At 47.9% G+C, this 22,417-nt stretch overlaps 1 protein-coding gene across 1 annotated transcript in view; it reads right to left on the bottom strand.

The window, feature by feature from the left end:
- The window catches only part of NECAB2 (N-terminal EF-hand calcium binding protein 2), a 42,558-nt gene that overhangs the window by 6,014 nt on the left and 14,127 nt on the right, over positions 1 to 22,417 (bottom strand). The window contains exons 6-10 of the mRNA XM_070770379.1: positions 6,624 to 6,760; positions 3,982 to 4,100; positions 3,721 to 3,800; positions 816 to 869; positions 211 to 323 (exon numbers count right to left, since the gene is read on the bottom strand). Coding sequence (XP_070626480.1) covers positions 211 to 323; positions 816 to 869; positions 3,721 to 3,800; positions 3,982 to 4,100; positions 6,624 to 6,760 — 503 coding nt within the window. The remainder of the gene's footprint in view (positions 1 to 210; positions 324 to 815; positions 870 to 3,720; positions 3,801 to 3,981; positions 4,101 to 6,623; positions 6,761 to 22,417) is intronic.

Raw genomic sequence — 22,417 nt, 5'->3', positions numbered from 1 at the left:
TCCAACCACCCAGTTAGTGGCCCCCTTTACAGATAAGCAAGCTGAGGTCAGGGAGACAAGTCACTTGGGAGATTTGCACAGCAAGGAAGAGCCAGAGCGAGGACTCGCCCCTGGCTCCCGTAACTACCCCGCTAGGTGGGTCGCTGATGTCCGGGGTGTTCTCAGGGACAAAGCTGCTTGGGCCGGGCCCCCGGCCCACGGCTTACTCACTGGAAGCAGTTCCTGGTCCCAGCGGTGCCCCGCACATACTGGCGCAGAGAGTCCAGGAAGTCGCCCAGCTGCTCGGGGCACACGGCCATCTCCTGCCGGACCAGCTGCAGGTGCTGCGGGCCATAGGACCCGTGAGCCACCCCTTCACCCAGGACCCCACCCGGCCCTGGAGGGCACAGCCCAGGACCCAGCACCTCCCCGGGACAGGACACCTTGGTCAGAATAAACCCGACCCCCCAACCCCACTACACACGCTCGTCATCTTTGTGAAAACTGGCAAAAAATGAACTAAAAGCAGCAGTCCCACACAAGTGCTGAAGAACAGACAAGAGGGTTGAGAGAGGCTCGAGAGAGACTGCAAGGCACTGGGGCCAAGCCACAACAGAATGAATGGTCTGCAGAACTGCTTCTGATTGAATCAGTGTCTGCTGATCACGTTGCTCCAGGCCAGAGAACACCCCTGGGAGGGGAGGGAGGCCACCTGCCGGGGCTGCACATCCCCCTGAGCTGGTCCTGGGTCGGGGTGGGGGTGTCAGGGACACTGAGCCTCCTGCGTCTTGAGTCCAGGCCCAGAAGGGGACGGGGCCACAGGGAGGGGTCCTCACCATGTTGGTGCCTTCTTCGTCTGAGAGATGCTGCTGAAGGTCAAACCAAAGGGTCTGCAACAACAAAGCATGAAGAGAGGCTGGAGACTGAGGCCCCCTCTGCCCAGGAGGCTTCCAGGACCACCACAAGGACACAGAGCACCGGAGAGCTCCGGCCCCCCCACCCGAGGTTCCAGGGACCCTCGAGTCCCGGGGCTGGTGGGAGCTCCCAGGGCCAGCCCTCTCTGGGCCGGGCTCAGCCCACAGTGCTGGCTCGGGGGGACCCAGGAAGCCAGGCTGGAAAGCCACCCAGAGGCACAGATTCTGTCTGGCTATGGCACCAGACCCCAGAGGCCAAGCAGACCTATCGTAAAGAACACAGAGGAGGCTCCGTTTTGCTGAGCCCAGAAGGCTGAGGGTTGCCACAACTGCTGGCAACAGACTGCCCGACTTGCGAGTTACCCCCGACCTGGGGCCTCAGGAATAGAACGGTCTGAATGAGGTGGTCTGTGCTTGCTGGCCCTTGACTGACCTCGGGCTAAAGGCTTTACACCAACTCTCAGGTAACTTTCCAGACTCTCAGGTAGAGGCTGCCCGACTGTCAGCACTGCGGAAGCAAGGAGCCCATGCAGCCCCCTTCTGACCCCGTGCTGGGGGCTGCCGCAGTGCCCAGCACCCCCATTTCAGAGCAGAGAACCCGAGGGCTGCAGGAGCTGGTCCAGGCTCCAAGCCCGAGTTTGAGGCCAGGCCCCCTCCCCCCATCCACGGAATCCTTTAACTTGGGCTCCCCAACAGACGCCACCTCTGTACCCTCCCTGTCCATCCTCCACGAGGAAAGCCGTGTCCCTGGCACAGGTGTGTCTGTCTGTCTTCTCTACACGAGCATGTGTGTGAGGCGTGTTGCCTGGTTGTTAGAAAAAAGAGAGTAGCAGATATACAAGTTTGTGACCTGAGCGGCCACCACCCTGAAATTCTTAATAATGTTGGAACTAGGGACCCCGTCAATGCACGGCCGGTCCCAGAGAGGTGCTGACTTTCCGGGGACACAGAGTGTGGATGCTGGTGTAAGGGGGCTCCTGGAGAGCAGGGGCTGCGATTCGCCCCCTAGGTTTCTCCTGGCGGGCAGGGCCACGTGAGGGTGAGGATGAAGCAGAGATGAGGGGAGGGACGGTGGCACCCAAGTCTGCATCCCCCTCTCCCTACCTCGCCTGTGCTCCGGGGAGCCAGGCCCCGCCAGGAGGGCTCAGGCTGTTCTGTGGAGGGCGGGGCCGATCGCGGCCCGGGGCCAATCAGAGGCCAGAAGAGGCCCGCCCCGTCTCCAGGACGCCCAGGTGCTCCTTGGTTTCCAGCCAGCTGGTTGTTAAGGCGACTGGGGCACTAAAAATAAGCTTCAAAGAGCCTCCCTCTGGGGGCGCCCGCGGAGTTGTTATGACAACCAGGCCTCAGGTCCCCACGGAGTCTTTCCTACCACTCCCACCAAGTAGCCGGCTTTGGGGGGGTGGGGGTGGGGTGGAGGGGGCCGGAGATCCCTGCGGCCTGCAGGTGGACTCACTGCCTCCCCGCTCGGACTCTCCCCCAAGTCTGGGCCTCGGCCTCCTCCTGGGGAGCCCCACCCAGCGCCCTCACGGATCCCTCAGAACTAACCCACAAAACCATCAAAGCACTATTTTTCTTTTGCCCTTTTGCAAAAGATAGAAGTTTCGGAAGATCAGAAATGTAAAATTGCCACTGTGACCCTGCAGCCCAGAGATATGTTATTTTGGTTTACGTAGATATACAGGTATGGTGTGTGCGCGTGTATATAAGTTCTGGTATCAGAATGTCTCATAATAATGGCGAAATAACAGTGCTAATATTAAATGCTAACTAAGCAGGAGGCTCTGTGCAAAGCCATTAAGATATTTTATCTAATCCGCACAACAACCCTGTAAGAGGTACCATTCTGATTATCTCCTCTATGGTTAGGGGATGACTCTGAGGCTGAGAGGGTAAGTCACTGGCCCAAGGTCACACAGCTGTTAAGTGGTATAGCCAGGATTCAAATACAGGCAGGCTGATACCAGTGCCTACTGGTAAACTTTAACTGTTTGCTCTCTTTCTCCCAATAAACGGTCATTGTTACAGGCTGAATTGTGTTCCCCCCAAATTCATAGGTTGAATTCCCAACTCCCAGTGCGGCAAAACGTGACTGTATTTGCAGACAGGACACTTGAAGAGTGACTGCGTGAGAATAAGGTCACACAGGTGGGCCCTAATCCAGTATGACTGGCGTCCTTGTAAGATACCGGGACACAGACACCTGGCTGTCTACACGCCCCAGAGGAAGGCCGCGGGAGGAAGCCCTGCCGGCATCCTGATTCCAGACTCCACATGTCAGAGGATAAGAGCCTGGGTTTGAGCCCCTTGCCTGTGGTCCGTGGCTCCAGCAGCCGAGATGCTGGCACAGTCAGGTCCCGAGTACTTACTGAGTCATGAAACACTCTGAAATCATGATTCCATTTTCCATCGCTTGCGGACGGGCCACGTCACATCTAAAAGGCTTCACACTGCCGGTCACTCTCACCTCTCCTAGACCTCACCTCACCTCAGCTGCCACTACGCTGGGTCTGGGCTGCCACCTGCCCAAGCCACCCGAGGCCTTACAGACTCCTTGACGCTCAGTCCCTTGCCGCCCACGCTCTGCTCCTCGGCAATCCCCTCCTGGCTGCCCACCCACTCTCATATCTCTCTTCCCCAGGCCCCATACAGGTACAAAGGTCATGTTCCCAGGGTCTCCCCTTAGCACACCACCCCCAACCCCACCCAGGGGCATTTAGGTTCCCCGACTTCCCTCCTGTAAGCTCCAGCCTAGCTCCGCCCTCCCTGGGGGGCTGGGAGGGTTGGGGGGGGGGATGGAGGGATGGATGTGGGGGCTCAGCAGGCCCACCTTGTTCTCCAGCCGTCCAATGAGCCCCGCCAGCCGGCTGATCTGGGCGTCCAGGCCGTCCTCCTTGGGGTCCGAGGTGCCTGGGAAAGAGGAACAGAGATGCTTACAGGGGCAGGGCCAGGCTGGAGTGGGAGCACCCCCTCCCCCGGACTGAGGACTCCCAGTTCCTGTGGGAAGCCCAGGCCCCATCGGGACCACTCTCAGAAGTCCTCCTAGGACCCCCCAGCCAGTGCCCGTGACCACAGGCCACCACTCTCTCACCAGGCGGGAAGCTCTTTCCTTGCTCCGCAGCCATGAGCTTGTGGTTGGGGGCGTAGGGGGGCGTGGGACTCCCGGACCAGGTCTCCACCGCGCCATGGCTGGGCCGGCTGTGGTTCTGTCTGCAGAGGGGGTGGGGGAACGCACCCCGTGAGGGGGGCTGCAGGGCCCTGACTGCTCGGAGCGGCTCTGACCAACACTCAGCACCAACTGTGGGACTGAAACATGCACAGAACTCCAGGGAGCCCCATCCCCTGAGCTGCACATGTTGGCCACTGCCTCACAGAGGAGGCTGCCCGCGGGTGGGGCTGGGATCTGAACTCAGATCCTTTCTGGGAACCCAGACCCTGTGTCCGGGAGGTTCCATTCCAGGTTCCAGGGCCTGCGAGGCTGAGCCAGGCCCCCACCTCCCTGCGGCTCACAGCTGTCCCTCGCCCACGCTGCCTGCCTCCTGGTCCTGTGTTCAGAGGCCTCTGGGGTCGGGGCCTAGGTTTGCTAACAAGCCCTCTCTCCAAGAAAAGAAGCCGTAGGACTCAGTCGAGAGCAGGCATCTAACAGGACAAAAATCCACGATCCTGGCTCAGCCTGGCCCTGTGCCCTGGCCCAACTCCACCCACCACACACACTGATGTGCAGAGACCAGCACCCCTGACACGCAGCCCACCAAACGCTGTGCCTGGCACACAGTAGGGACCCGACAAATGCCCAAACCCCCAGGTGCAAAAATGCTAGAAAAGTCACTTCTGTTGCTGCTGCTGCATCGCTTCAGTCGTGTCTGACTCTGTGCGACCCCATAGACGGCAGCCCACCAGGCTCCCCCGTCCCTGGGATTCTCCAGGCAAGAACACTGGAGTGGGCTGCCATTTACTGCGGACACACAAATACACACAACGCCCGTGTGCACAGCTGACATGCCCGGTGCCCAGCGTGGCCGTGGTTCTCTCCAGGATCTGCCTCCTGTGAACCTGAAAGCCCAGCAGCCTCTCCCTCCGTGCCGAGGGGCTGACCACCCCCCACACCCCGGGGAGGAGAAAGGCTGGCAGAGTCTTGGAGGTGTTGGTCCTGGGACCTCTACAAACCAGCAGCAAATGAAACATGGCCCGCGGACTGTGAATGGGTGCAGCGGGGTCTCCCAGGCACGGGCCGCTGGCTCGAATGCAGGGCACGCTGTCCCCAGGGCCGGGAACCAGGGTGGCTGGGGGGCCCTGCAGCTGAGAGCTGAGACAGCTGAGGTTTGGGGGGTGAGAGGTGGGGGTGCGCGGGAAGCAGATGTATGTTTCCATCATCCCTACGTGAGGTTTGGGGAGGGAGGCAGGTGTAACGGCTGACACGTGGGGGGACAGCTGACTTGTGGGGGGACGGCTGACACGTGGGGGGACAGCTGACACGTGGGGGGAAGGCAAAGTGCAGGGAACCAGCTCTAATAAGTGTGCAGCGCTCCATCTGATCTGTGACAGAATGGAAGCCGCAGGTTTTTTAATCAAGATAGTGATGATAAAGGATGAAGGAAATCTATGTGACAGGAAATCCCCTTAACCTTGGGGACCCTCTGAATCATGAGACTGATCACGGACAGAGTCCAGGGCTCGGCTCCCAGCCGAGGAAACCCCAATCCCAGATGGCATCGCCAGGGCCCGGGACTCTGCATCCTGCATTTCCCAGGGGACTGGGCTGCAGGCCCTCAGAGCAAATGTGTTTTGTGAACAGCATCACCGAGCACCTTTGCAACCACAGCGGATTGGGACGAACCCCCACCCAGGACCAGCATCCCGCCGTGCCAGGGATGCCAGGCTCAGTAAAGCTCATGCGCCTGGCAGCTGTGCCCATCTGTTCCTATGGCTTTTTAAAAAAAAAAAAAAATTATTTATTTGGCTTCACTGGGTCTTAATTGTGGCATGTGGGATCTAGTTCCCTGACCAGAGATTGAACCTGGGCCCCCTGCATTGGGAGAGCAGAGTTGTAGCCACTGGATAACCAGGGAAGCTCCTGTTAATGTGTCTTGTCTTCTACTTTGCCTCAGGCACATCAGCTATTCAGGGAAGAGAGCACAGAAGAGCTGGTCTGAACTTGAGACAGCAAATGCCCCCCACGTGGCCCCTGGGGGCTGGCCCTCCCAGCCGGAAGGAGATTACTCCTCTCCGGACCCCAGGCTCATTGCCCCAGAAAGGGGGGACCCCAGGTGTTTTCCATGTTCTCAAGGACCCGCAAACAAGGCCTTAAATAATACTAACTAACCTCGGGAGAAACCCACTCCCTCTCACTGCTGTTCAGTCCTTCTGAGGTGGGATTTGATGCTACCATCTCACAGTATCAAAACAAACGGAGCAGGTCGAGGGGTCTGAGCACTGACAGGGCTTATTTTTACAGTCATGATATTTTTCACTCACAGCCTGAGATAACTTGTTTCCCAATGGTGGTGATAACCACCGCAGTTTCCTAATTCCCCGGTTTTAAAAAATGAGCCCGACAGTGGACTAGTGTTAGATCAACAACGTGACGAGGTAGGTATGCAATTGTCCCCACTTAACAGGTGGGGAAGTGGAGGCAAGAAAGAGGCAGCAGCTCGCCCAGGGCCGCCCCGCCCCCAGGCACACAGCCGTCCCCACCACGCAGCAGGCTGGCACAGCTCACTCCCGTCCGCGCACCGGATCTGGCTGGTCTGCTCTTCGATGGCCTCCACCGCGCTCTCCACTGAGCTCAGCAGGGACTGGATCTGATTGGCTGTCTCCTTCAGGAGGAAGCGCGTCACAAACTGGTCCACGTTGCTCCCGCCCTCGTACACCTGTGGGGGGAAGGGAGGGGGCACAGAAGGGAAAGGGGTTGATGAGGGATCTGATACACCGACTTGGGGTCACCGTCCCAGGGCTACTGCAGGAAGGCAAGGGCTAAGGACTCAGAGCCCAAGGTTGGAGCCACAACAGCAATCACAGTATCTACGATACTGCATTGAGGACTGAAAGGCAGAAGGTATATAAAATGCTCAGCACTGGGCCTATCACACAGCAAACACTCTGTGAACGGTAGCTGCTCTGATAAAGATGATAAGTGACGACGGTGCTGGCGAAGGCGATGGTGGTGGTGATGGTGGTTATAGTAAAGACGCTGGTGGCCACTTCTGTTCAGCACAGTATTGGAAGTCTAGCCACAGCCATCAGACAAGAAAAAGAAAAGGTATCCTAAATGGAAGGGAAGGGGTAATGCTGTCACTCTATGCAGACAACATGATACTATATACAGAAAGCCCTAAGGACTCCTATATTCAGGTCAAAAAGCAACCATTAGAACCAAACATGGAACAACAGACTGGTTCAAAATCGGGAAGGGAGTACTTCAAGGCTGTATATTTAACGTATTTAACCTGCCACCCTGCTTACTTAACTTGTATGCAGAGCACATCATGCAAAATGCCAGGCCAGATGAATCACAACCTGGAATCAAGACTATGGGGAGAAATATTAACCACCTTAGGTATGCAGATGATACCACTCTAGTGGCAGAAAGTGAAGAGGAACTAAAGAGTCTCTTAATGAAGATGAAAGAGGAGAGTGAAAAAACTGGTTTAAAACTCAACATTCAAAAACCTAAAATCATAGCATCCAGTCCCATCACTTCATGGCAAATAGATGGGGAAAAGGTGGGAACAGTGACAGATTTTATTTTCTGGGGCTCCAAAATCACTGCAGACAGTGACTGCGGCCAAGAAATTAAAAGACGCTTGCTCCTTGGAAGAAAAGTATGACAAACCCAGACAGCATATTAAAAAGCAGAGCCATCACTTTGCTGACAAAGGTCCATGTAGTCAACGCTATGGCTTTTCCAGCAGTCATGTATGGATGTGAGAGTTGGACCACAAAGAAGTCTGAGTGCCAAAGAGTTGATGCTTTTGAACTGTGGTGCTGGACAAGACTTTTGAGAGTCCCTTAAGACTTCTGGGGGTTCAAACCAGTCAATCCCAAACGAAATCAACCCTATTCAATTCATTGGAAGGACTGATGTTGAAGCTGAAGCTCCAATACTTTGGCCACCTGATGTGAAGAGACAACTCACCGGAAAAGACTCTGATGCTGGGAAAGATGGAGGGCAAGAGGAGAAGGGGACAAGAGAGGATGAGATGGTTGGATGGCATCACTGACTCAACGGACATGAGTTTGAGCAAACTCAAGGAGATGGTGAAGGACAGAGAAGCCTGGTGTGCTGCAGTTCATGGGGTTGCAAAGAGTAGCACATGACTTAGCAACTGAACAATAATAGATAAAAGACCCAGAACTGCCAAACCAATTCTGAGGGAAGAAAAAACAAAGCAGGAAGTATAACTCATTCAGACCTCAGACAGTGCTACAAAGTTACAGTAAAAAACTGTGATGGGGCACAGAAACAGACATATGGATCAATGGCACAGAACAGAGAGCCCCCAGGTGGGGAAAGGACTTATGGTCAATTAACGTCCGACAAAGGAGCCAAGAATATATAATGGGAAAAAGACAGTCTCCTCAGCAAGTCACGGTGCTGGGAAAGCTGGACAACTGCACATAAATCAATGAAGGTAGTACACACCCTCTCATCAGGCACAAAAATAAACTCAAACACAGCACACGACGCCATAAACTCCTAGGAGAGAGGACAGACAAAACATTCTCTGACATAAGTCGTACCCATGTTTTCTTAGGCTCGTCTCCTAAGGCAACAGAAATAAAAATAAAAATAAGCAAATGAGATGTAATCAAGCTTTTGCACAGCAAAGGAAACCATCAAAAAGTGACAAGACAACCCACGGGATGGAGAAAATGTTTGCAAATGTTGAGCCCGACAAGGGCTTAAGCTCCAAAATGCACAAACTCAAACAACAAGAAAACAAACAACCTGATCGAAAACCCTAAACAGAGTCAGTAGGTATATAAAAAGATGCTTGACATCACTAATTATCAGAGAAACGCGAATCAAAACGACAGTGAGGTTACCACCTCACACCAGTCAGAACGGCCATCATCAAAAAGTCTACAAGTATCAGATGTTGGAGAGGCTGTGGAGACAAGGGAACTTTCCTACACTGTTGGTGGGAAAGTAAGCTGGTGTGAGTGAAAGTGAAAGTCGCTCAGTTGTGTCCGACTCTTTGTGACCCCATGGACTATACAGTCCATGGAATTCTCTAGGCCAGAATACTGGAGTGGGTAGGCTTTCCCTTCTCCAGGGGATCTTCCCAACCCAGGGATCAAACCCAGGTCTCCCACATTGCAGGTGGATTCTTTACCAACTGAGCTATCAGGGAAGCCCCAAGCTGGTGTAGCCCCTATGGAAAATATATGGAGGGTCCTTAAAAAAAACAGAGCTACCATATGATCCAGCAACCCCACTCCTGGGCATATACCCAGGCAAAACTAGAATTTGAAAAGATACATGTACCCCTATGTTCATAGCAGTACATTTACAATAACCAAGACATGGAAACAATCTCATTGGCCATCAACAGATGACCAGATAAAGAAGTTATGTGGCATATATATACACAATACTGCTGCTGCTAAGTCACTTCAGTCGTGTCCGACTCTGTGTGACCCCATAGATGGCAGCCCACCAGGCTCCCCCATCTCTGGGATTCTCCAGGCAGGAACACTGGAGTGGGTTGCCATTTCCTTCTCCAATGCATGAAAGTGAAAAGTGAAAGTGAAGCCGCTCAGTCATGTCCTACTCTTAGCGACCCCATGGACTCCAGCCTACAAAGCTCCTCCCATGGGATTTTCCAGGCAAGCGTACTGGAGTGGGGTGCCATTGCCTTCTCCTGAATAGAATACTACTCAGCCACACAAAAAAACAATGAAGTATTCATGCCATTTGCAGAGACTATCTAGCGATCATTATACTAAGTGAAGTAAGTTAGAAAGACAAGTATCCCTTATTACGTAAAATCTAGAATATGGCACAAATGAACGTATTTGTGAAACAAAACAGATCCACAGGATACAGAACAGACTTGTCACTGCCAGGGGGAGGGGAGCCATGAGAGGGTGGTTTGGGAGTTTGGGGTTAGCAGAGGCAAACTATTTCATATGGGACGGATGAACCACGAGGTCTACCGCATAGCTCAGGGAAATATATTCCATATCCTGTGATAAACCAGAATAGAAAAGAACATGAAAAAAAAAAAATATATAACTGAACCCTTCTGCTGTACACCAAAAACAACACAACACTGTAAGTCAACTCTATGTCAATAAAAAAAACACACACACAAAAAACCCTCCTGCGCTGATCCGTAGTGGGGTCGCGTCTGTCAATAACCACTGAGCCCTAGACTGGTCAACACAGTGAGACCCTGTCTCTCTTGTTAAGGAATCTCCTAAATGTTCCATATGTCCCTTAAATAAACAATTAAATTTTGTTTTTGTTTTTTTTTTAAAAGGTGGATTCTGTGGGCGCTGGGCATTTGTGCTGCTACTCAGAGAAGTGAGGGAAGAGAAGCCAGGGCAGCAGGACGGATTAACTGTCTCTCAGGAAAGTGCCTGAGACTCAGTCCTCAGAGGGAGTCTGGGGCCACGAGAGGAGGAACTCTGGGCTTAAGATGAAGAGGGTTTCCCACTGATGTTGCCCTGTGATGTGAAACAATTTCCTCTCTTGTCAAGAGTCTGCAGCAGGGACATTGCTCCAGGCTCCTGGATCGGGCTGAGTGTCTTTTGGCTTTGAGACTCGAATGTGGGTGGGAGAAGGCTGCAGCTCAGCCAGGTCACTCCAGGGTGACGGTGATGGAAATGATGCGAAGCTGAGGGGCTTGGACCCCTCAAGCCCCGTGTGGCTCCCTCTGGCCTCCCCTGCCAAGACCCCACTCTCCTGAGCCACCTGCCTCAGCACCTTGGGAGTCTGCCCAGTCCCTGGCCAGGCGAGGAAAAACAGGGCTCTCAGGGAAAGAAAATTAAACCATCCATCACTCTGACTATGGCACAAGGGAAGCACAGCTCGAGACAGAGAGACTGAGAAATGGAGGCCAGGGCCACGGGGGCAGGGAATACAGGTGGGAAGTGAAGACAGGCCAGAGGAGAGGCGGCCTCAGGCAGGGAGGCTGGGGGGGCTCCTCCTGCACCAACCACCAGACCAGCGGTGCTGGAGGCAGCCCCGACGACGGGGGATGAGTGGACGGCAGGATGCACGCCAGGTTCTGGCTGCCAGATATACCTCCCTGATCAATTACCCTTCCCAGCAGACGGCTGAACTCACACGCGATCCAGATCAATGGGCGCGGGAGAAGCAAATGGCCCCCAAAGAACAAGACATAACGAAGTAAAAAAAAAAAAAAAAACTGAAGGAAAAAAAAAAAGAGAGCTAGAGAAAGCTGCCAGAAGCCATTAAGCAGAAAAAACGAGCTTAGATGGCTGTGTTAAAAGCACCCAGATAAGAGATTCAGGATGCAGTCAGGGGTCAATACATGTAACTGGTTGGCTGAATTAAAAAAGAAAAGGCAAGTTATTTTCACAAGAGTAAAAATGCAGCTTGTAGGGTCCTGTCCTCCACCATCACTGATGCTTCAGTCGAGGCCAGCACCACTGATTCTAGAGGAAGACAGTCAGAGCTGGGAAGTCTGCTTTCTGTGGACAGGTTACTGACATGCAGGAGGACACAGAGACCTTCAGAAATCTGCAAATCTCTGGAAGTTTATCAGATAAGCACCTTTCCAGCAAAGAATGCCCAGGAGTTTCTCCCAAATCTCCTAGGGTTGAACGAGAGAAAGTATGGAAGTTGTGGACAAAAGTGAGAGGGATCACCCAAATTAAAATGAAAGTTACAGAGATCAGGAAATAAAAATATGAGCCACTAATAATTAAATTTAAATCAGATTGGATTAAGTCAAACAGTGACAAACAATGGAAAAAATAGCCAGTCATCTTAACAATTCTTTTAATTTCATAAGAGAGGAGAGAAAGTGTTTTTTATTAGCCAGGTAAAAAAATAGGATTAATAGTGTTAATAATGTATATTTTAGAAGTCCCTTCCCTGGTGGCTCAGACGGTAAAGAATCTGCCTGCAATGCAGGAGACCCGGGTTTGATCCCTGAAGAAGGGAATGGCAACCCACTCCAATATTCTTGCCTGGAGAATCCCGTGGACAGAGGAGCCTGGCAGATTACAGTCCATGGGGTCTCAAAGAGTCGGACATGACTGAGCAACTAACACTTTGTCTTTCACTTTATTTTTTTATTTTAATTTTTTTTGTCTTTCACTTTAGAAAGTCCCAAGTGTAGTGACTTTGAAATCATAATCAATATACTAAACAAAGCAGACTACCCAAAGGTGAAATGTCAGAAAAGATGAAAGAACATAAAAAAACGGGCAGCATATGAGATTATGACAGCAGCCAGGCCTGATAGATAACAATGAAGAGAGTCAGCCTAGACTGCCCCAGGTAAAGGCACTGTCCCAGATTTGATTAAGCAGGACTGCAGGCGTATCTCAAGCCAAACAGCACTCAAGGATTTGTACAGAAAAGCCTGTGCAAAGACTCGGCTACCAAATTTGATCAAATGACTAAGACAAGTTGCAATATCATGATTGAGTAGAATTTAAATGGGAAAGTATTACATAATATAAGGGTAATAATAAATGACAAAAGGCATAATGCATTACAAGGACATGGCATTATTAAATCTTTGGGCATTATGAAACCTCCACGCACCAGGAGAGGCTGCAGCTCTACGGATGGCTATGGGGAAGCAGACGGATATAACCACTTTGTAAGGCAATTCTACTCTATATCGAGAGACTTTCACTGCCCAGTAATTCTCCACTTTTGAACATCTATCTTTAAGAAATAATGCAAATGTGGACAAATATTTATGTCCCAAGGTTACAGGGTTGATAGATCGGAGCCAAAAACCTGGAAATAATCTAACATTCCAGCAAAAGAGGAAAAGTATGCAAATTTGAGTAAGAATATTTAAAATACTTTTAAGCGGTTTGAATAATATGGGAAAATATTTGTTAAAATGTTAGGTGAAAAATAAAGCAAAAAAATTCTGTATGCAAAGTGATTTTATGTGTATTAGAGAAATCCACATAGGAAAAAAAAAACAGGCTCAAAGAAATCAATTATCAGCTAAAATGGTAACAGTGGTTAGAGATAGTAGGAATTAGAAGTGATTTGAAATTTTTCTTTGTATTTTTCTCTACTTTCTAAATTTTGAATACTGAATATGTATTATTTACATAACAAAATATGATAACAAGGTCTATAGCCATCAAACAGCATGGCTAAATACACAGGCAGAAAAATATTAGAATTACAAAAGTTAAATGACAAAATAAAATTCAGTGTGAGAAATTAGCCCAACAGAGTCCCACAAAACAGATAAATTACAAACAATAAATGTTGACTGTAAATGGCATTATTGAGAAAATGTGAAACGGGCAAAAAAAAAGATGACTGGGTTCCTTGTCCAATACACTCTTCTGGGTTATCTAAGTCTTTTCTTGTTTTGGAGTTACTTTTAAAACTCTAGCATATAAAAAGTTGACAGTAATGCAAATAATTCCCATCCGCAGAAATGCATATGAATTTTGCCTGGTAGAATGCAACTGAGTGTATTTGTTCACGGATTCATCTCAGAATTCCTGTTGTCTTATGTATGGCAAATGTTCTCTGAATTCTCCTTGGAGCCAGTTCAACGTTTCACTGGTTTTCACATTAATGAGTTAAATAAAATCTTTCAACATGTGTTCATTTCATAATTGTACAAGAGACAATCTTACCTTTACACAAAGTTGTCTTTTTGACAACATATTTCATAACAAAGAAGGGATAACTATGCTCAGATTTTATATTCTTTAAGTATGACCCACATCATCTTCTCAAGTATCCATGGGATAATTTAAAAAACAAAACAATACGTAGTGAAGAAATCTCAGCATGTTAAAAAAACAACAACAACAAAACTAGAATACAAACTGCTGGTCACTTGGTTTTATCCTAATACCAGGAAGGGAGTGAGGACCTAACAAACCATTAGAGGATACTGAGAGAGGAAATACTACATTCTAAAATCTATCATTACAGTGAAAGTATCATTCAGAGGTAGATTTCTGCACTTCATTATTCAAAAAAAAATTAAGCATTCTATCTCACATATGAAAAACTACAGTAACAACAACAAACCCAAGGAAACAGGAAGTAGAAAATAATAATGATAAAAACTACAGATACAGTAGATTCAGTAAAAATACAGAATCAATACTGCCCAAATGAACAAACCATTTCCAAGGCAATATACAGATTCAACGTGGTTCCTATCAAATTACCAATGGTATTTTTCACAGAACTAGAACAAAAAAATTTTAAATCTGAATGGAAGGCCTTCCTTGGCGGGCCAGCGGTTAAGACCACCTGCCAGTGCAGGGGACACAGGTCCCACCCCTGCTCCAGGAAGATCCCGCACGCCACGGAGCAACCATGAGCACACGCCACAGCTGCTGAGCCTGTGTTCTAGGGCCTGGGGGCCACAGCTGCTGAGCCCACGAGCTACAACTATGGGGCCCAGAGTTCGTGCTTTGCAAAAGAAGCCACCGCAATGAGAGGCCCTCACACCACCAGAGAGGCGTGTGCTTGCCACAAGTAGAGAAAGCCCGTGTGCGGCACCACAGACCCAGCACAGCCAAAAGTTAAAAAAAAAAAATTGAGTGGAAACACGAAAGGCCCTGAATAGCCAGAGCAATCTTGAGAAAGAAAAACGGAGCTGACGGAATCGGGCTCCCTGACTTTAGGCTAAAACTACAAAGCTACAGCCATCAAGAGAGTACGATACTGGCAACAAAAAACAGAAATATAGCTCAAAGGAATAGGACGGGAAGCCCAGAAATAAACCCACCCACCTATGGTCAATTACTCCACGACAAAGGAGGTAGGAATATACAACGGGGGGAGACAGTCTCACCAATAAGTCATTCTGGGAAAACCGGACAGCAGCTTAAAAGAATGCAATTAGAACGTTCTCTAACACCATACATAAGCTCAGAGTGGATCAAAGACCTAAATGGAAGGCCAGACACTAAAGAACTCTTCAGGAAAACGCAGGCAGAGCGCTCTTTGTGTTCAATCGCAGCAGTATCTTTTTTGATGCCCTTCCTAGACTAATGAAAATAACAAAAAAGAAACCAGGACCACAGTAAACTCAAAAGCTTTCACACAGCAAAGGAAACCATAAACCAAGCAAAAAGACAATCCATAGACCGGGAGAAAAAAACTGCAAATGATGTGACTGACAAGGGATTAATCTCATGCAGCTCAATATCAAAAAGAAGCAAACCACCCAATCGAAAAACGGGAAGAAAACCTAAACAGGTATTTCTCCAAAGAAGACATCCAGATAAGCAAAAAGCATATGAAAAGATGCTCAACATCACTAATTGTTAAAGAAATGCAAATCAAAAGGACAATGGGGTACCAGCTCACACCAGTTAGAATGGCCATCATCAAATATCTACAAACAATAAATGCTGGAGAGGGTGCCGAGAACAGGGAATCCCCCTACACCGCCGGTGGATGTGTAAACTGGTAGAGCCACTGTGGGCTTCCCAGCTGGCTCAGTGGCAAAGAATCCACTTGCCAGTATTCTTGCCAGAAAAATACCACACACAGAGGAGCCTGGTGGGTACAGTGCACGGGGTCACAAAGAACCAGACACGACTGAGCGCACACGCACAGCCACTATGCGGAACGGTATGCAGGTTCCTTGAAAAACCAGAGACAGAGCTACTGTATGACCCAGCAATTCCACTCCTGGGCATATTCCAGAAAAAATCCTAATTCCAGAAGATACATGCACCCCAATGTTCACTGCAGCAGTGTTTACAAGAGCCAGGACATGGACGCAACCTAGATGTCCATCAATGGAGGAATGGATAAAGATGTGGTGCATATAGACAATGGAACGCCAGCCATAAAAAAGAACCAAACAGTGTCACCTGCAGCACCATGGATGGACCCACAGATTGTCATACTGAGTGACAAACGTCAGAAGGAGACAAATGTTACATGATATCGCTTATATGTGGTAAAGAAGGCTGAGCGCCAAAGAATGGATGCTTTCGAACTGTGGTGCTGGAGAAGACTCCTGAGAGTCCCTTGGACTGCAAGGAGATCCATCCAGTCCGTCCTAAAGGAAATCAGTCCTGAATATTCATTGGAAGGACTGATGCTGAAGCTCCAATACTCTGGCCACCTGATGCAAACAGCTGACTCACTGGAAAAGACCCTGATGCTGCAGAGAGACTGAGGACAGGAGGAGAAGAGGGTGACAAAGGACGAGATGGCTGGATGGCATCACCAACCCCATGGACATGAGTTTGAGTTAGCTCCGGGAGACAGTGAAGGACAGGGAAGCCTGGCGTGCTGCAGTCCATGGGGACGCAGAGTCGGACATGACTGAACAACAACAAATAAAGAGAGTACAACAGAACTTATTTACAAAACAGAAATAGGGGCACAGATGTAGAAAACAAACTTATGGTTGCCAGGGTGTGGTAAGGTGGGGGCGGGATACACTGGAGATGGGGCTGACACACACACACTGCACGTATAGAGCAGATTAGCTAATAAGGACCTGCCGTAGCACAGGGAGCTCTACTCAGTACTCCGTAATGGCCTACATGGGAACAAGATCTAAAAAAGAGTGGATGTAGGTATATGTCCATACAGTCAAGGTCCGCATAGTCAAAGCTATGGTTTGCCAGTAGTCATGTACGGACGTGAGAGCTGGAACATAAACAAGGCTGAGCACCAAAGCGCTGGTGCTTTTGAACTGTGGTGTTGAAGAAGACTCTTTAGAGTCCTCTGGAGCAAGGAGATCAAACCAGTCAATCCTAAAGGAAATCAACCCTGAATATTCATTGGAAAGACTGATGCTGAAGCTCCAATACCTTGGCCACCTGATGCGAAGACCTGACTCATTGGAAAAGACCCTGATGCTGGGAAAGATCAAGGGCATGAGGAGAAGGGGCCGACAGAGGCTGAGATGGTTGGATGGCATCACCGACTTAATGGACATGAGTTTGAGTTAGCTTCGGAAGTTGGTGATGGACAGGGAGGCCAGGAGTGCTGCGGTCCATGTGGCCGCAAAGAGCTGCACGTGCCTGAGTGACTGAACAACAAACATGTATGTGTTCATGTGTAACCATTCACTTGGCCGTCCACCTAAAACTACCACAACATTGAAATCAACTACACTCCAATACAAATTTTTAAAAAGATACATGCACCCAATGTTCATGGCTGCCAAGACATGGAAGCAACCTACATGTCCATCAACAGAAGAATGGATAAAGATGTGGCACACACTGCTAATGTGAAACAGATAACCAACTAGGGCCTACTGCACAGCACAGGGAACTCTGCTCAACCTTATATGGCAGCCTGGATGGGAGGGGAGTTTGGGGGAGAATGGATACATGTACAGCTACGGCTGAATTCCTTCCCAGTTCACTTGAAACTATCTCAACATTGTTAATCTGCTATACCTCAATACAAAATACAAACTTAAAAAAAAAGATGTGGTACAGATATACAATGGAATATTACTCTGGCCCCCTTCATAGATCACAGCCTTGATGTGATGAAGGGGCCTGTGTAACTCAATGAAGCTATGAGCCATGCCATGCAGGGTCATCCAAGAGGGATCAGTCATAGTGAAGAGTTCTGACAAAATGTGGGTGACTGGAGGAGGAAACGGCAAACCACTCTAGCATTCTGGCCAATAGGACACCACAAACAGCATGAAAAGGCAAAAAGATCACCAGAAGATGAGTCCCCCAGGTCAGAAGGTGTCCAACATGCTACCAGAGAAGAGCGCAGAGCAATTACTAACAGCTCCAGAAAGAATGGTGGCTCAAAGAAAACACCTGCCAACGCATGAGACAAGAGACGTGGGTTCTATCCCTGGGTCGGGAAGATCCCCTGGAGGAGGGCATGGCAACTCACTCCAGCATTCTTGCCTGGAGAATCCCATGGACAGAGGAGCCTGGCGGGCTACAGTCCAGGGGGTCACAAAAAGTTGGACATGACTGAAGTGATTTAGCATGCCATAAAGAAAGTGGCTGGACCAAAGCGGAAACAATGCTCGGTTGTGGAAGTGTCTGGTGGGGAAAGCAAAGTCTGACGCTGTACAGAACAATACTGCATAGAAACCTGGAAGGTTAGGCCCATGAATCAAGGTGTACTGGATGTGGTCAAAGCAGGAGACGCAAGAGTGACACTTAGGCATCAGTGAACTCGAATGGACAGGAACGGGCAGATTTAATTGAGATGCCCATTATATATTACTGTGGGCAAGAATCCCACAGAAGAAGCGGAGTAGCCCTCACAGTCAACAAAAAACACCTGAAATACAGTACTTGGGTGCAACCTCAAAAACAACAGAATGATCTCCGTTTGTTTCCAAGGCAAACCATTCAACATCACAGTAATCCAAGTCTATGCCCTGACCAGTAATGCCGAAGAAGCTGAAGTTGGACAGTGCCATGAAGACCTTCTGGGCTTTCCTGATAGCTCAGTTGGTAAAGAATCCGCCTGCAATGCAGGAGACCCCGGGTTGATTCCTGGGTTGGGAAGATCTGCTGGAGAAGGGATAGGCTACCTACTGTAGTATTCTTGGGCTTCCCTGGTGGCTCAGCTGGTAAAGAATCCGCCTGCAATGCAGGAGACCTGGGTTCGATCCCTGGGTTGGGAAGATCCACTGGAGAAGGGAAAGGCTACCCACTCCAGTATTCTGGCCTGGAGAATTCCATGGATTGTATAGTCCGTGGGGTCGCAAAGAGTTGGACACGACTGAGCAACTTTCACTTTCATGACGACCTTCTAGAACTAATACCAAGAAAAGATGTCCTTTTCATCATGGGACTACAATGCAAAAGTAGGAAGTCAAGAGATACCTGGAGTAACAGGCAAATTTGGCCCTGGAGTACAGAATGAAGCAGGGCAAAGGCTAACAGAGAACGTGCCGGTCATAGCAAACACCCACTTCCAACAACACAAGGGACAATTCTATACATGGACATCACCAGATGGTTAATACCGACATCAGATTGATTATATTCTTCACAGCTGAAGATGGAAAAGCTCTATACAGTCAGCAAAAACAAGACCAGGAGCTGACTGTGGCTCAGATCATGAACTCCTTACTGCAAAATTCAGACTTAAATTGATGAAAGTAGTGAAAACCACTAGGTCATTCACGTCATGATTCAAATCAAATCCTTTATGATTGTACAGTGGAAGTAACAAATAGATTCAAGAGATTAGCTCTGATAGACACAGTGCCTAAAGATCTATACGGAGGTTTGTAACATTGTACAGGAGGCAGTGACCAAAACCATCCCAAGAAAAAGAAATGCAAGAAGGCAAAATGGTTGTCTATATTTTTCTTACAAATAGCTGAGGAAAGAGAAGTGAAAGGCAAATGAGAAAGAAAAAGATATACCCAACTGAATGCAGAGTTCCAAACAATAGAGACAAGAAAGCTTTCTTAAGTGAACAACGCAAAGAAATAGAGGAAAACAAGAGAAGGCGAAAGACTAGAGATCTCTTCAAGAAAATTACATACACCAAGGGAATATTTCATGCAAAGATGGGCACAATATAGGACAGAAATGGCAAGGACCTAGCAGAACAGATTAAGAAAAGGTGGCAAGAATACACAGAAGAACTGTACAAAAAAGGTCTTAATGACACACACAGCCACGATGGTGTGGTTACTCACCTCGAGTCAAACATCCTTGAGTGTGAAGTCAAGTGGGCCTTAGGAGGCATCACTACAAACAAAGCTGGTGGAGGAGATGGAGTTCCAGCTGAGCTATTTCGAATCCTAAAAGATGATGCTGTGAAAGTGCTGCACCCAATATGTCAGCAAAGTTGGAAAACTCAGCAGTGGCCACAGGACTGGAAAAGGTCAGTTTTCAGTCCAGCCCCAAAGACGGGCAATGCCAAAGAATGTTCAAACTAGCACACAATTGCACTCATTTCACATGCTAGCAAAGTAATGCTCAAAATCCTTCAAGTTAGGTTTCAGCAGTACCTGAACCGAGAACTTCCAGATGTACAAGCTGGATTTAGAAAAGGCAGAGGAAGGGGCCATATGTATACCTATGACTCTTTCATGTGGAGGTGTGACAGAAAACAACAAAATTCTGTAAAGCAATTATCCTTCAATTAAAAATAAATAAATTTTAAAAAGAAAAAAGAAAAGGCAGAGGAACCAGAGATCAAATTGCCAACATTTGCTGAATCATACTGAAAGCAAAGGAATTCAAGAAAACCATCTATTTCTGCTTCATTGACTATTATAAAGCCTTTGACTGTGTGGATCACAAACTGGAAAATTCTTAAAGAGATGGGACTTCCATACAACCTTACCTGCCTCCTGAGAAACTTATATGCAGGTCAAGAAGCAACAGTTAGAACCAGACATGGAACAACAGACTGGTTCAGAATTGGGAAAGGAGTACATCAAGGTTGTATTATTATCACCCTGCTTATTTTACTGATATGTAGACCAAAATGCCAGGCTGGATGAAGCACCAGCTAGAATCAAGATTGCCAGGAGAAATATCAACAACCTCAGATACACAGATGATACCACCCTCGTGGCAGAAAGCAAAATGGAACTAAAGAGCCTCTTGATGAGGGTAAAACAGGAGAGTGAAAAAGCTGGCTTAAAACTCCAACATTCAAAAAACTAAGATTGTGGCATCCAGTCCCATCACTTCATGGCAAATAGATGGGGAAAAAATGGAAACAGTGACAGATTTTATTTTCTGGGGTTCCAAAATCATTGCAGACGGTGACTGCAGCCATGAAATTAAAAGACACTTGCTCCTTCAAAGAAAAGCTATGACCAACTTAGACAGCATATTAAAAAGCAGAGACATCACTTTGCCAACAAAGGTCCATAAAGTCAAAGCTATGGTTTTTCCAGTAGTCACATACAGATTTGAGAACTGGACTTCACATAGAAGGCTAAATGCCAAAGAATTTATGCTTTTAAACTGTGGTGTCGGAGAAGATCCTTGAGAGTTCCTTGGACAGCAAGGAGATCAAGCCAGTCAATCCTAAAGGAAATCAACCCTGAATATTCATTGGAAGGGCTGATGCTGAAGCTGAACCTCCAATACTTTGGCCACCTGATGCGAAGAGTCAACTCACTGAAAAAGACCCTGATGCTGGGAAATACTGAGGACATGAGGAGAAGGGGATGACAGAAGATGAGATGGTTGGATGGCCTCACTGCCTCAGTGCACAGGAGTCTGAGCAAGCTCCGGGAGACAGCGAAGGACAGAGCACACCTGGTGTGCCGCAGTCCACGGGGTCGCAGGGTCAGACACGACCGAGGCACTGAACAACAAGAAAACATCCTATAATAGGAAAGTTAAATAAACGTGTCAGGGGCTCATTTCTAGAAACAGCTAATTAAAATGAGCAAAACTGTCAAACAGAAGTTTAAACGCAGCAAAATAGGAAAAAAATTAAATCAAGACCTGAGCTCTACTGGCAGATGTTTTATTGAATGTAATCTGAATTATGTGTCTGTCTTGTTTCAGATAGTGATTAGGAATTTAAAAAAAGCATAAGAGCATGCTAAGCATTATTGATCATAAAACTGAACATGTCCATAGCAGTTCTGTTCAAAAATATAATAAAATGGACACCAAAAATTTAACTAAAATTAAGACTGACTTTAAAATCACTATTAAAATAATCCTCTCCTCCTGTTTAAGTACCTCAACCCAAGTCTATGCATTAATTCTATTTTTGAATAGAAAAATGACTGAGTTAGACAGGCTGATTCACACACAGAAAGATATGCAAAACCACCTACAGTTCAGTCCCAAACTATCATCCAATCTCAATTTCTGATACAGACAGAGATAAAATGCTCAGCTAGTGACAAGGACTCAGTGCTATGGTAAAAGAAAAATGTGCCAATTAGGGTTTATCACAGGAGGCTAAGGATTGTTCAATAGGAGAGAATCTAATAATAGAATCTACCTCATCAATAGTTCAAGAAAAATCATATGACCCCTGAAAAAGAAAGAAAAACCAAAATGGCATTTGAAAGAATTCAGTACCACGCTCTAAGGCAAAATTTAATGAAAGGAATACAAAAATATTTTTTACAGGCTGAAGAGGATTCTAAAAATAAGAGCTGGTATTAATGTTATAATTAGTGAAGAACTACTAGAGAGATGCATTTGAACCTCAGAAGTGAAACAAGGATGCTTGACGTAACATCATTACAGTGTTTGAGAATTTGGGGAAAATGCAACAGAACACAACAGAGAAAGAGCAGGAACACAAATCAGAACTGAAGATAACTGTACTAGCTAACAATGCTACCAGGACTGCACGTCTGCAAAAGCAAACGAGTCAACTAAACCCGTGAACACAAGAGAAGTATCTGAAATAATCAGTGAGC

Source organism: Bos indicus, chromosome 18, assembly GCF_029378745.1.
Source record: "Bos indicus isolate NIAB-ARS_2022 breed Sahiwal x Tharparkar chromosome 18, NIAB-ARS_B.indTharparkar_mat_pri_1.0, whole genome shotgun sequence".
Classification (NCBI taxonomy): Eukaryota; Metazoa; Chordata; class Mammalia; order Artiodactyla; family Bovidae; genus Bos; species Bos indicus.
The sequence above is the reverse complement of the archived record's forward strand: the minus strand, read 5'-3'. Positions and strand labels throughout refer to the sequence as shown.